The sequence below is a fragment of the Apus apus genome, chromosome 5 (assembly GCF_020740795.1).
Source record: "Apus apus isolate bApuApu2 chromosome 5, bApuApu2.pri.cur, whole genome shotgun sequence".
Classification (NCBI taxonomy): Eukaryota; Metazoa; Chordata; class Aves; order Apodiformes; family Apodidae; genus Apus; species Apus apus.
The window spans coordinates 55,085,956-55,101,723 of NC_067286.1; the positions used below are offsets into that span (position 1 = coordinate 55,085,956).

Consider the following 15,768-nt stretch of genomic DNA (forward strand, 5'->3'; position numbering starts at 1 on the left):
TTTAACAGATCTCACAAGCAGCAGCAGTACTGTACAATTTTACCATAAGCTTCTTTGAAAGGTTGCTATCTCTTGTGTTAAACTTTTTTTTCCTGTGTAACAATGATAACATTTGCTTTGCTGTACTGATGTGAAATTTAGTCAGAAAAAATTGTAAAGTAGTCTTAGGATCTTTACATGAAGTATGTTGTAGAAGGACAGCATGCTCATCCAGTTTTGTTAATTCTCAAGATCAGTGCAAGAGAGAAACATTCAAAGGGACCTGTTTGGCTTTTTTTGTCCGTAGTAGTATCCTGTCTGATAAGATGCTGTAGAGATGGCTTGTTCTCAAGATGTCAACAGTATCTATTGATCTCAAACCTTCAGAATAACAGTAGTGGGAAAAAGTAATTCTTCCTTTCCTGTTTTTATAGTATGCAGTGGTCAACTGGATAAAATGGAAGAGAGGGAAGTGTTTTATGTGGGTGAGTCAGCTTCCATAGGAGACAGATTTTTTTTCTTGAGCTTTGGATGTAGGCTTAGAAAACTTAACTTTGGCTAAAGTGGAAAGAATTTCTTGTGGAAGTGAGATACTGTGATCTTAGTTTTCTGGAATAGCCATTTCTAGTTCCACAGTACATAATTTCAACAGGTATTACCTCTGCTTAGATTTCAAGGCTGGATTCATCAAGAGTCAGCACAAATGCATTCTGCCAAAAAACTGGCAATGCAGAAAGTTAAGTATTTGTCATGCAAATGTCAGCAGAGTAGACTGTGATCTGAAGAATATGTTGCTGTTCTGCTAGACTTTTGAAATGTCATTAGATTTGAAACTGAGACTCTTCGGTTAACAGAATGGAAAATAATAGCATCCATTTATGAGTCTCAGTTTAAAAAGAAAAAGACAATTGACAAATTTAAGACAGCAAGACGACTTTTATTCCTGTTTGGTGATTTCAGAGATGAACAGGCTTGTGGTGCCTTAAGCTGATACAACTGAAAAGCAAGTTGTTTCTGATAAATGATGCAGCAGTTCTTTCTTGAAGGCACAGTTTTGGGGGAAAAAGGGACTTGTTTAGGTGGGTTGGGAATGAGATGTCTTTTTCTGGGATTGTATACTTTGGCCAAAATGATTTGGACATGCCATCTACCTTATCCCCTATTGATCCTTGTCAGGATTTGTTGTGGGTGGTCAAGTTTACTGTTTCCTGATCATTGCAGAAATAAGTGGGAAACACAGTGAAAGACTTCTCTGCTGTGCAAGAGAGGTAAAGGAAGTGGACAAAATCTGGACTGATGGAAATAGCTTTCCATAAAAACATGGTATTCAGAATGCAAATATAAACTGGTTTTGCTAGTTCTTTCTTCAAAGCATATGAAAACAATTTTGTAAAAGGAAACTACCTTTAACTTGAAATATTATGATTGTCATGGCATTTCCCAGAATATTTGGTCTGAATATTTTTTCTGATGTGGTGGATTAGAAGTTTCCCTTTGTGAAAAGAGCCAGAAGTTACAAAAACAAACAAACAAACAAAAAAACCCAGTGTTGATCCACTTCCTCCACATGGAACTGGCATATGTGTCTCAATCATGGACTTCCCTGAACACTAGAGGAAGAGGTTGAAATGCACTTTGTCCTTAGATAATCTGATAGTCTTTTGATCTTTCCTGTTCTTTAAATGCTTCTACTAAAAACCTCCTATAGAAATAGGGATCACAGCTGGGGGTTAATTTTATAGGTGAAATGCAATAACCTTGTGTGTTTTCTCTTTTCTCTCCTGTATCCATGAATGAGAATCCAAACTGGAATTCAAAATGCAGAAGAAAGTACACAGGGCAAGCTTGGACAGCTTGTCTCTTATCTGTTGTATTGTGACCCAGGCTTTCAAAGCTTAAGAGGTCTTTTGATTTCTAAAAGAGGCTTTTGATTTCTTGCACTTCAAATGACTGTACTGTGTTTTGGTAGCCCACTGAGATTACAAAGTAATTATTGAGAGCTGTAGACAGCAAGTGTAAGTCAAAATAGGAACACTTTGTTATTGCTACTGCCTGAGGCTGAACCTTAGAGACATTTTGCCAGCCCGTATGTCATGATTCAAAAGAATGCTGTTAATGTTCAGAAAAATAATAATTGAACATAGTGTTGTGTAAAAATCAGTGTTCCTAAATTTCACTGAGTTACTTTTCTGTTTTTGTTTGGGTTTTTTTTAGTGGTTAATGTTTAATCCCTTTTAAAGTTTTTCCTCTCATCAATGCAGTATATGTTAGGCTGAAAGTTATTTCTATTCAACATATTATTAAAAGTATAAGTCCCTGGGCTCTTGGATACTCCAAAATAAATTAATACTACATTATCATTTAAAATATTTCTATTCTTATCTCTTGATACTGATGTAATTACTTTGCACATCTATCCAATGCTTTCTTTTCTGTTTAGAATCCAAAAATTTATTACACACAGGAGGAAGTATATATTATAACTGTTCCCATGAAAGTGTAGCTCAGCAGGCTTGCTAAATCAAGTTCCATGTACTGGGATACCAGTTTGTTTAATTCTGCAAGACACTTCACATGAATGTGTAGACTCTTCATTGAAAGAAATAAAGCCAGGCAAAGTGTTTAAGAGAATAAAACAGTGTAAAACTTAATTTACCATTGATTTTCTGCAGTTTAGTCATCTTGTAAAGTAGAACATGGGAAATACACTACCTTTGTGATTCATGTGATGTGCATGGTGGTTGTTTCACAAGAATATCAAAATACGATATTTGGTTATACTTCTTATTTTCTAGTTCAGATAGCAAAATAAAGAATAGCATGTCCCATCCAAGCAAAAATACTTCTGCTTTTTGTTCAATAATTTTTACAGAATACAGGTCTTAAGTATTATGGTGTAATCTGGCTCAGTTACTTAAGAACATAGCAGTTTGTATTGGAACAGGCCTTTTTTCTACTTCAGAATATCACACCGTCATTGCTATAATAAAAACTCTTCACAGAGGAGCGTTAAGGACTGGAGCAGGTTGCCTGGAGGGGTTGCAGTATCTTCATTTTTGCAGTTTATTAAAATTCAGCCTCGGACAACCTGTTCTGACTATGAGGTTGGCCTTGCTCTGAGCAGAAGGTTGTCCTAGATAAACTCCAGAGATGCCTTCTAACCTCAGTGCGTCTGTGATACTGCACTAATAAGTGATTGTGAAGAGCTCATGGATGACAGAAGCTTCTTGTGCAGAGAATACTCTGTGTCTTCTGACTTGTTTTCAGATGCTTCTGTCCTATTTGCTTATATCCAAGTAGTGGTTTATCCTACTGATCTTCATCTGTTCAACTCTGTGTATGATCTCAAGGTCTCCTTTACAGTTGGTTTGCATTAGTTTACACAAAGAAGATGGATGCTTATGGAGCTACCGGGTGAAGTTTAAAGTAGGTAAAATACATTATTTATTTTAACACAAGGAAAACCAAGTTTTAAATATCAATGCTTTTATATTTGTATAGGAATTAGACTTAGTATTTGAATGTTTTGCATAAAAGAGGTTAAGGAATGATCTCATCTTTTCACTGTGTAAAGTGTAAAGCATTGTTGACCAGCAGCCTTTCCCTGTCCTCCCCTATCCTCTTCAGAATTTCCACTTGAAGTACTAGAAATACCTTGGCAGTGGGTGATTGATCCTTTATATATTGTAAAGAAACCATCAACATGCTTCAGGCATGACAAGTGCACGAAGGAAAACCCAAATCAGTAGTGTTCCCACACAAACAAAAGTAGGGAAAATGCAAAATTGATGGATGGTCCTCTGCTTCAAACCTGCCACTCCAGTGCTACTTCAGTCATTGCCTAGATATTTTTTGGGTCATATTTAAATTTTATTTAGCTGTTGTTCTTCTGTTTCCCTGTCCAGACTCAACAGTGGGTTTACCAGAATGCCAGGCTGAGGGGTGGCTGAATGAGAGAACAGCCCCTGCAGCAAGACACCCTCATGCTTAAAAGCTCTAGAGTCACGGTTCCCATGGCAGTCTCCCTGCTTAGCTTTATTTTTTTTTGACATGGGTGCATTGAATAATACATTGCCACCAATATATTGCTTTCAGCTTGCATTATTGTTTTAACAATAATGTTTTAACAGTCATCAAGGTATAGCCTGCATATATGTTAGGTATTATTTAGTCACACAGAAGCAGAAGCACAGCTGAGTCAGAAGACTTGTCTAAAACACAGTGAAAGAAAGATGTACATTCTTTTCAGTAAGTATGTGCTAGGAATTTATTAGAAGCTATAAAATGCTGAAATACAAGACAAGGGAAAAGTTCAGATGGTTTTAAATAATTGAATTTTAAGATACAGATTTCTGTGTGGTAACTTGAAGCAGTGATTCTTGGCGATGGAAAAGCACATGGGCTGGGAAGACTGAAGAGCTAGAAATACCACAGAAGTTACCTTATTTGGCTCTCTGAGCGTATGCTGTAAAGTACAGAAGAAAATCCTTTGAAGAATGAAACTGGTGAACTCTGGTTTCCTACCAATCTGTGTGTTACATCCCTTTTTTACCCCTAGTTCCCCAATTGAGGACAATTAAAATGAATTGAGGACAATTAAAATAAAATTAAAAAAATACCTCCTGCTCACACTTTGCCATTGTGATATTGGAGGGTAAGACCATGGAGTTTGCCTGAACAAGAGGGAGCAGGTGGTCTTGGCTGGTTTGGATGTACTTCTGTACTGATAGACCATGCAGATGGGGTGATGATTGAGGTTGCACTTTTACAGCCTCTTGCCTGCTAGGACACAGCAGTAAGTTTCTCTTTCTATTCCCCACATAGCTCCTAATTTTCCTGAAACCTTTGTCAAGTTGGTTCCCATGTGTTTTTGAAAGGCTGGGTGAAGAGACAGCACAATCACAAGCCCTATCTTATTAAAAGCTAGACTAAAAAAAACCATACCCTGTGCTACCAAAGAAATTACCTAGTTAGGATGAGACAAGTTTGTGTAGTTTTACACTTTTTAGATAAAAACAAACTTTTTTGAAGAGGAAAGCTTGAATCATCTAATGGGTCATTTTTCTACTGTCATCTTTATCTCCCTGTCCAAATTCAAGTTTCTCTTTCAGACCTTAATTCAGATAGTGTGCGTGCAGTGCTGTTTTAGTAACTTCTGTCCTTGGTGCAAATTGTAATTTGATCAAAAAGCTTTTCTGTCCAAAGTAGTAACCAAATTAAGTTGTATAGAAACATAGAATGGTTTGGGTCCTTGGAGATCATCTAGTTCCAACAACCCCTGCACGGGCAGAGACACCTCTCACTAGACCAGGTTGCTCAACCTGTCCTCGAATACTTCCAGGGATGAGGCATCCACAGCTTCCCTGGGCAACCTGTTCCAGTGTCTCACCACCCTCACAGGACATAATTTATTCCTAATGTCTAGCCTAAATCTACTCTCTTCCAGTTTCAAGCCATTACTTCTTGTGCTATCACTACACGCTCTTGTCCCTCCTCAACTTTCAGGTCTCCCTGCTGTAGGGTCTCCTGCAGCCTTCTCTTTTCCAGGCTGAACAACCCTAGCTCTCTCAGCCTGTCTTCACAGGAGGGGTGTTCCAGCCCTCTCATCATCTTCATGGCCCTCCTCTGGACTCACTCCAACAGCTCTATGTCCTTCCTGTGTTGGGGGCTCCAGAACTGAACACAGTACTCCAGGAGGGGTCTCACAAGAGCTGAGCAGAGAGGGAGAATCGCCTCTCTTGACCTGCTTCTTTTGATGCAGCCCAGGACACTGTTGGCTTTCTGGGCTGCAGGTGTGTATCACTGGCTCAGGTTGAGCTTCTCATCAACCAACATCCCCAAGTCCTTCTTCTCAGGACTGCTCTCAGTCAGTTCTCTGCCCAGCCTGTGTTTGTGCTGACCCTGACCTGGGTGCCAGACCTTGCACTTAGCCTTATTGAGCTTCGTGAGGCTGGCATGGGCCCACCTCTAAAGCCTGCCAGGGTCCTTCTGGATGACCTCCCTTCCCTCCAACTTGTCAACCACACCACACAGCTTGGTGTTGTCAGCAAGTTTGCTTCCTTGCAAACTTGTGTCTTCTGTTACCCTCCGGTAGTGTAACAAAAACACTTATTTCAAATAACTTACTGACATTTTAAATTTTAAAACTTTGGCAAAGCTTATTTGCTTTGTATTGTCAATATATCGGAACTGTCTTCATGCAGAGCTTACTCTGTGCTAAGTCCCATACTTTCTTTTGCCATCAGTTTTTGGGGGATCTTTTAGATTACATGATACTTAATTTTTTCCCCTGTTTTTTAATGCAAATTTAGAATTTTTATGGACACTTTATTGTATTTCTGTGTTGCAAATTGGTTTCATTCCCAAAGGGCAAATAAAAATATATGTAGTATAATACAGAACACTAATGCAGGATGTTTGTCCTCTCTGGTGAGAACAAGTGTCCTTGCTTGAACAAGCAAAGAGCAAAGTGCTTGTTGCTTGGGAACTCCCGTGCTTTCGAATTCTTGGAACGTCTTTGTCGGTAAATTCGCTTTTGCTTCCAGTTTCTAACCCTCTGTACTGATTTTAGTATGAGTTAAAGTTACCGCAATTTGTTGTTATTTAACTACAGTATGTGCAGCCTGAAGTATTAACTGAGATCCAGCCTTGGATACTTGAGTACCACTTGTGTAACAAGAGTAGTGACAAAAACGGTGCTCAATGAGACGTGATGGACTGTAGCAAGTTGTGTCACCCATCTGGTGACCACAACAGTCTCTGCAGAAGTGTGAACATAAGCACATGCTAGCAGCAGCAGAGGTGGTGGAAATAATGTAATCAACACTGGACAGAACCGACGGCAGTGACTGTGCCTCTTTTTGTCTGCTTATCTGCGCAGAAAGGTGATTGTCCAAGATGTAATGGTTTTAAGAGATCGAAAAGTAATATTCTTCTACTGTGGTGATTTTTCCCAGGGATAAGAAACTGGAGCTTAAGAAACAACTGGTGGTGAATTAGAAGTTAAGATTTAGCTTGCTGAACTGAGAACTAGAGTGTTGGCAGCTTGCCATGCCTTTAGGAATTGGAGGCCCCCACCAGAACTAGCCTGTCTTGCCTATACTAGCCACTTCCTCTCCCTGCCCTCTAGGAGTGTGTTCTCTTCACTGCTCTAGTGTCTTCCTGAGGTGTAACTTCAAAACTGCTTCTCGTTGGCAGTTTAAAACATGATTACAGGGACATAATCAGAGTCCTACTGTTTAAGGTTCCTGAAAAGGAAAACATGACATTGCAGATGACACTCTGTAGTGGTATGTAAAACATAATAGAAAGCTGTTTGCAAAAGGGTGGCAGTTGAAATGTTTGTATTATCTGCACTTGTGTTCACCACTAATCCCATATGCAGGTGTACGAGGGTATAACTTGTGCATGAGGACATAGGTCTGTGCATACAGTTTTTTGACTTGTGTATGCTGTTTGATAGACATCATGTCTCCCCACCCTCTTTTTAAATGCAGCTCTTTCATGATAAGAAAAGAGGTTTTGGTATTCCTTTAAGCTCCATTCTCTGTTGCATTTTATTGCAGTACTTCATGAATGGCTTCCTGGTTTTGCTGCACAGGAAAATTCTCACTGTTCAGAGTATTGTGGAAGAGAATTGGTCACTAATCTGGCTACTCTGCTGCTGTGCTGGTTTAGCTTTTATGATCTGACACAACTCTTCATAAGAGGCACACGAATCTGACAGTTAGGTGTATTGCATAGTAAATGTTATTTGTCAGTATGCTTTCTGGTTGTTTTCTGTGACAAGATATCCAATATGTCAGCTCCAAAAGTGTAGTCCTCTGGAGCCTTGTGCAGTTTGTTTTGGTATTAAACCTCTTGCCAGCTGACAGTCTGGCCCCTGAGCGGTTTCATATCTCTATGAAACTCTCACCTGTTGTCAATTTGACATTCAGTACTCTTTCTCAGTAAATCTTGACTATTCTCCTTCTCACCACTGCCTGTCTCTCTGTGACTAATTATTTGGTTTCTATGAAGAAATCATGCTATTGGAAGACCTCACATCTGTAATAATCTTTGGCTTCTTTTTGTTTGGAAGAAACATAATAGGGAAACACAGATGTTGAGTAGTTCAGGAGCTTTGTGGTCTCTTGACCAGTTCTCCTGTCACCGTCTCTCTTAGTGCCTTTTTTCCTGAATTTCTTCAGTGGGTCAGAATCAGGTTATGCCTTGTTTTATTCTAGCATTTTAAGGAAAAGCACGTTCCCTGTGTTCTTACCAGTCAACATGCTTGAAGTCGGCTTTTGACTTCAAGAGTTGACAGAATGGTAGAGGTCTTGAATATGAAAATTAAAAAAAAGTAGTTGTATAGGTAAAGAGGTATTAGTATCTATCTACAAATGATAAATCTGAGAACTGAAAACCTTTACAGAATTCCTGAATGACAGGCTCCAAATGGAGCTTTTCCGTGGTCACACACAAGGAGCAAATCCATAGATAGCTAAGTAGTTTAACTAGTCTGGATCTTTATGGGGTTGCATTTTTTCCCTGTCTTGCCTAGTCTTTCTCTTTTACTACTGCAACAAAGTGCCAGGTCCTAAGCTGATGACTGGCTTCCCCTCTGTCCAGCCTCAATGTTCAGCAATGGAAATCGTGTCTTTGGCAATCTCTAAAGCTAGACTGCTCTTGTCATCTGCTTTCCGTTGTCACTCACGGTACTTCCCTTAATTTCCTTGTCTCTCAGACTCTTGTTCTTAGCATCACATCTCATGTCTTCTGTGCTGGTTACAATCTCTTGAGTTGCCTCTTCACTGTCATTATCTTATTTGTTTGGGTTTTTTTAAGCTTGCTGCTGAACCTGTGGATCAGGCTTTGTTTGCTTCTCTGGACTGAAAAAATCTGAATTTCCCAGTTAATGAGAACTGCAAGTTACTTTCTAGCACTGATTTTTTTCCTGCTTTTTTCAGATGTTGTTATGCCAAGGCATTAGACTCTGCAGTCTTTGAAGAGCAGACAAGAAACAGGCAGACATTAATTCAAAATATGGACCAGAATATATATTTCCCTTTCAGTTACTGTAGCAACTGGTTTGTTTGGGTTGTGTGCTTATACTTGATGGTTTTGAATAAGATCCAATAATTGGATCTATGTCCTCAGTTATTAGGATGGTTTCTGTGTGCTCTCTCTGTATCTTCGTGAAGCTACAGAGAGGTTTTCCTCTGGGTCAGGGGGGCAGCAAAGTGTGGGTAAGTTTTTCAACATGACAAAGTAATATGCTCGGCTGATGCAGGATGAGTGGTGGACATTGGCTACATGGACTTCTCCAAGGCTCTTGATACCGTTCCCCACAGTCTTGTTCTGGAGAAACGGACTCATTACAGCCTTGACGAGTGGTCTGTGCAGTGGATGGGGAACTGGCTGATAGACAGTACCCAGAGGGTGATAGTAAATAGTTCCTTCTCAAGTAGGCAACTGGTCACAGATGGGATCCCCAGGGATCAATATTGGGCCCAATGATGTTTATCATCTTCATAAGTGACCTGGATGTTGGGATCAAGAGTACCCTGATGAAGTTTGCTGACAACATCAAGATGAGTGGAGAGGCTGACACTCCAGAACGGAAAGCCATCCTTCAGGATGACCTGGACAGACTGGAGGAGTGGGCTAGCAGGAACCTTATGAAGTTCAACAGGGAGAAGTATAAGGTCTTGCACCTGAGAACACATAACCCAGGAGTGCAGTTCAGACTGGGATCCACCTGGCTGGAGAGCAGCCCTGTGGATAACAGGCTCACGATGAGTGAGCAGTGTGCTGCAGCAGCAAAGAAAGCCAACAGGATGCTGGACTGCATCAACAAGGGCATCACCAGCAGAGATAAAGAAGTCATCATCCTGCTCTACTTGGTGCTTGTCATACCACACCTGGAGTATTGCCTTCTGTTTTGGTCCCTGCTCTACAAAAAGGATGTGATCAGGCTGGAGAGGGTCCAGAGAAGGGCCACAAGAATGATCAGAGGACTGAAGGACCTACTAGATGAGGAGAGGCTGACAAAGCTGCGTTTGTTCAGCCTTGAGAAATGAAGGCTTAGGGGAGACTTCATTGCCATGTTCCAGCAGTTAAAGGGTGGCTACCAAGAAGATAGAGACTCCCTATTTACAAGGAGTCGCATCGAAAAGACAAGGGGTAATGGACACAAGTTGCTCTTAGGGAGACTCTGATTGGACACAAGAGGTAAATGTTTCACCCTGAGGGCAGTCAAATAGTCTCCCAAGGGAAGTGGTAGATTCCCCCACACTGGAGAGTTTTAGGTCTCAGCTTGACAGGGCGCTGAGCCATCTCATATAAACTATAGTAGTACCTACAGAGGTTGGACCAGATGATCCTTGAGATCTCTTCCAGCCTGGCATTCTATGATTCCCTTGCTCAGCTGATGTGACATGAAATGGTACCAGAGATGAGTTGCAATGACTTTGTCTTTTTGATTCTAGAAATAAAAATTGGCATCAGAAATGAAATTAATTTCCTTTTCTATTTACTCTCCATGGAGAATTCTCTACCAAAAGTAGAGATGCAGAAACTATCTACAAGAAAACATGTTTTTTTTTACTAGTTCTTGTTTTGGGCTTAGCAAGGGAAGACAAGATCACAAAAATCATGTACTAGAAGGTTTGCATGTTTGGGATATGAGACATTTAACTCCCTTTATGGTATTGATGGGCAATTAAAATTGAGAAATGAAATGGGCCTCATTTCTTCATTCTGCTTCTTAAAGTTGAATTGTAACTGTAGGGGTTGAGGCAACTGTAGAGGTGTGGAATAGGTTTATATTTCAAGTGCCAGTTAACTTGGAGGGAGAATAGAAGTATGCCTTTCTCTAGTAAATAGCCAGGCATTTCTCATATGTAAATAGGTGTTTTATCCTCCAGCTGTCCTTTCTCCTTCATATGTTGAGGTTTTTAAGATCACTTGCACTTGTTTGACTACAAGATAAGCAAGGAAATTATGGAAAACATGTTTTACCTGGATATTCTTCCTCTGTTGCTCTGCCAATGCTTTGCATGCTGACCTAGAGGAATCATAATCCAAGATAATAGGTACTGTAATTCAGTCTTCAACTGCATTATTTTCTCAGCTGCCTGTCAGTTTTGCTTAGTCCTGGTGAATTAATCAAGTGGCCATGCTAAGTAGGCCTTGATCTTCTGTCAATTCTGACTTGTATCACTGTTGTTCTCATATGGGGTTGTATGATGAAAAGATTGGAAAGTATTTAATAACTAAAAACCTGTTGTTTTGTTCTAAAGCAGACTTGAATTGTCATGTCTTACATCTTGCTAGTGCATGGTACAGACTGGAAAAGGGGATGGTGGAGCTATGTAGATTCCAGGCCTGTGTAGGACCCTGATGGTAGGCAGTTATGTAGTTATGTTCACGTGATGTGTGGACATGCATTTGTTACAAGCACTTTTTGTTTTTATGTAGGCTCTCGAGGATGCTGTATTGGTTTTATTTAAATGGTAAAAGAAGTCTTCATTTCTCAGAAATTGTCTCATCTTTGCTTCACAGAAACTGTCTTAGAGCATGGACACCAGTAAGAAGCCAGACCCCCCTTTATCTGTAGAAATGGTACAACAAAGGGCCAATCCTGATCGCAGTCCTTCAGCATCGATTTATGTTCCAGAGCAAGGTGGCTACAAAGAGAAATTTGTAAATGCCGTGGAAGATAAGTACAAATGTGAAAAATGTCACCTCATCTTATGCAATCCGAAACAGACTGAATGTGGACACAGATTCTGTGAGACCTGCATGAATGCCTTGCTAAGGTATGTTTTTTGTTGTGATAGAACATGTTGATACTTTTAGATCTTGTGAACTGCTGAAAATAGTATGGGCCCCACTGTAGTTTTAGGAATACATTAAGCCAGTGGCCTGGCTCCAAGCTTCCTTCTGCTTGTTGCTTGCTTGCATATTTATTATCCATATGCTGGTGCAAACATTTGTGTTCTGCTCTGAGTCAGGATGAGACAGCTAAACTTTACATCAGTATTGTTTGAATAGTTGTTAAAGTGGTTTAATCCCATGTAGTGATGTGTTAGGCAAGAATTTCGTTGCTAGTAGAGCCTAGACTGAGTAGCTATTTTACGTGACTGGTAAGATGGGCTACATTTTGGTGTAAAATACACTCAGTAAATCATGGCTGTGTAAGGAAGGGAGCCTGCTGAGGCTCCTTGGAGTGGTAATACCTAACCTAGCTGTGCACCCAGCCTCTCAGTTGAGTTGTGGGACCCCTGGATAAATGTAGCTGCTTGTGGATCTTCCTTTCCCTGTAACCCTCCTAGCTGTGTCCTGAGGCTTTGTTTTGTGGATTCCAGTAGGGTCAGGAAGGCTGGCTTCTCTGTTACTGAGATGTTTGAGCTGGAGTGCAAAGTCTGTGAGTGAGTGTTACAGACATAAAGTCAATGCTGAGACATGCTGTCTTTCCCAGTTTAGGTAAGAATTAGAAGTGCAATCATTCAAGGAGTATCTAGCTCTTAAAGTATCTGTGGATCACTGGAAGTATATTTTTGTTGCCTCTTAACTTTGCTACCGACTGTATTCAGCAGTGTGATTTCAAAATTTGGTCTCATGTTTGGAGACCATTCTGTAAGCTTTGATCTCCTGTGGTAAATAAGCAATCAGTACTTCATTTACTGATGGGAAAGGAAAGGTACAGAAGAGATTGAGCTTACTGGATGCTGTGCAGTGGACTACTGACAAAGAGAGGGTTTGACTTTGGAAGATCCAGGTGATCTGTTTATCTTTTGTGACCATTCTGACTCTAGGTATTAGTATATATTTCACTTGGAAATACTGTAATCTCAGGTAGATACAAATTGAGACTACATACATCATCTCAAAAGAGATTTATTTTGTTTGATGATGAAGAGTAACCTCTGTACTGGACAGATACAAGGGTCCATAGCTCACTAACACACTGCTGTAGGTTTTGTGCTACATCATGTCAAATTTAAAATGCCAACAAAAATATGCCGTAACTTTTCTTCCAATACACATTTTCAGGTGAGGTGTAGTTCTTATTTAAGAAATGCAGTTATTCCTTTCTGAATATATGCTTTTGGAAGACTCTTATATAGTTAATAACAATGACTGCAGAAAATCAAACACTGTCCTTGGATGTGTGCAGATGGACACAGAAGATCCTTAACAATCTAAACAGTAATAATTCTGACATTGCTGGGCAATTTTCCTTCCCTGCTGTGAGAAATACACGTCTATTCCAGTGCAGCTAGAATATGTGTAATTTTACCTTTCTGACTTTCCAACCAGTCTGTTATTGAAAAAGACACACAGGTAAGACCATCTACCACACTGCTCTTTTGTTAGAGTTATTTCATCATGTTTAAGTACTTGTTGCAGACAAATCCTTTATTAAAATTAAATTTACAGCTTTTTCTCTTGAGAAATAAAAACTGTCATAAAATGAAGTAAAATATTTTACCATGGTTTCTGTGTTTGGCACAAAAATGTTTCATTCAGAGTTGATGTGCTGCTGCTGTTCGTACCCACTGATTATGTGCTTACAAGTTCTGTTCCAGGGTTATTTGAGGACAAAGAATTGGGAGCCAGTGTAGATAACACATAAAGATGTCTGCTCAGTATGTAGTAGTATTTTAAAACAGCAAGTGGAACGCCTGAGTGAATTCAGTAAAAGGCAGCATCACAGTGTATTAAACACTACATGCCCTCAAGTAGATTAGTTTCCTTTTTTTTTTTCCTAACTTTGAAAAAATATTACAGATATTGAAGCTGCCAGGTAGTTAAGGTACTCAGAAATAGGGGACACAGAATGATCAGTGCAAGGAGCAGAAGCCAGCGAGACGATGTGAAATGACCGTATTGATTATATAAGATAAACAAACTTACTCAGCCTTCCACATTGATTTGCACTGCTGCTCCCAGCCATAACTTACATAGCCTGTCAGTGAGTTGCTTTATGAAAGACTAATGCTTATCATCCATAGATTTTGGTGCTTTACAAGGCACATCAGTATGGCTATCCTCATTTTAGGTAGAGAAAAGGAGCTAAAAGTGAATAAAGGGATTTACACTATGACATCTAGCAAGTCAGGGTCAGAAACAGCTGTAGGATCACAGACTTCCTATGCTCATATTCAGTTTCTGACCACAGTCTGCCCTGCTCCTTAGCCTACCTGATGTCTCAGTGATCATAAGTTTGGTAATTAGCTTATTAAAACAGCTATAGGATAGTAGTTCAGATAAAGGATGGAGCAAGATTCCGTAGCAGTTTCTAGAGCTAGAACAGACTTGAAAGCAATGGATATTTACACTAAAAGGTTGTATAATCAACTGTCAAAGAAAGTAAAATTCAATTAGGTGGTGTTTGAAAAAGGACTGGGTAATCAAAGAGACAGTATTTTGCCTGTTTGCACAGATAGATTGAGAAGTGATGAGAATTGTGGATCAGGCACACGCTATAAAATAGGGAATGAATTTTGCCACCTTGAAGAGAGCCCTTGTGCAGTGGGTTGGAGGCATATACTGTCCACTAAAAACTCAGTGTTGAGTTTTATGAAATAACATATCATCTCATTACAATGAACTGTATTCACTTTCAATGTTTTTAAAATGTTGAATGATCCTAACAAAGTGCCTCATAAACAGAAATGTTTGTACTACAAACATTCAGATGAGTTAAAATAGTATTTCTGTTTTCTCTCCAGTTCTTCTAGTCCAAAATGTACAGCGTGTCAAGAAAGCATAGTAAAAGATAAGGTATTGTTAACGTTGTTTCTTATTCAAGAATATTTGTGTGGTGTGCTAATGTGTGTTATTGGTGTGTAGGAATTATTTCATAAGTCTAATAAGCTACCTGAATAAGATGGTTTTGTAATAAAACCTAATCCATGCATTTTATATAGGAAGACAGCTCATTTTTACTGTTAACTACATGGTAGAAAACAACATGTCATCTTCATCCCTAATAGTCCACCCAGGTGTCAGAGCTTGTTTTCGTAGTTAGGAGCTGCAGCAACACATTGCAGTTGTCTTCCTGTCAACTGGGAGGGTGATAAGAAATGCTACATCTCCTGTAGACAGAGATGTGACAGAGGCAGACAAACCTTGCTTCTGATTTGGAAAGCTCTGATTCCAGACCAGCGTCTACTGTTTCACAAATCTGTTTTTAGTGTCTTGTGCTTTGAACCATGCTGGAAGCAGAACAATGTGAAGTTACAGTAACTGCAACAGAATCAGAGTCGTCTTATATGCATAAGTTTTTCACTGATACCCTGTTTACTGTTTTTTCACAGCAGAACTTTGTGTTACCTTTGAAGGGTTGAGAGTAGGGAAAATTATTTTCCCTTCCCTGTATAGTACATGCTTTATGCAGGTTTTATGTTAGATTTTTTTAGAAGGGTCTAATAAGTTATTTGTGTTACAAGTGTTCACTGCCTAAATAAATACTTCTAATAGTTAACATTTTCAAAAAAAGGTTAGTGTGTACATTAATCTCTGCTTGTCTTAACACAAGATGGTTCTCTGAACAGTGCTCAGCGTATTTCAGTTTTGACATGGATGGGCTCTGCAGGACCTCAAACCAATAATTATGGTGCCTACTTTGTTCTTTTAACTCTGACTTTCTAGCTCCTAAGATACATACCTGTGTACATTTGTTCTGAAACTTCAAATATCTTTAAAATAAGAGGAAAATATGAAGGGCAGTGTATATGAAATATTTGTTAATCTAACTGAAAACTCGTGATTTTCATGAAACTGGAACTCTCTCTCTTT

General features: G+C 39.5%; 1 protein-coding gene across 5 annotated transcripts in view; it reads left to right on the plus strand.

The window, feature by feature from the left end:
• The window catches only part of TRAF3 (TNF receptor associated factor 3), a 67,239-nt gene that overhangs the window by 24,518 nt on the left and 26,953 nt on the right, over nt 1-15,768 (plus strand). For all 5 annotated transcript variants that reach the window (XM_051622423.1, XM_051622419.1, XM_051622421.1 and 2 more), the window contains 2 exons: nt 11,524-11,780; nt 14,700-14,751. In XM_051622423.1, coding sequence (XP_051478383.1) covers nt 11,539-11,780; nt 14,700-14,751 — 294 coding nt within the window. In that variant the 5' untranslated portion in view covers nt 11,524-11,538. The remainder of the gene's footprint in view (nt 1-11,523; nt 11,781-14,699; nt 14,752-15,768) is intronic.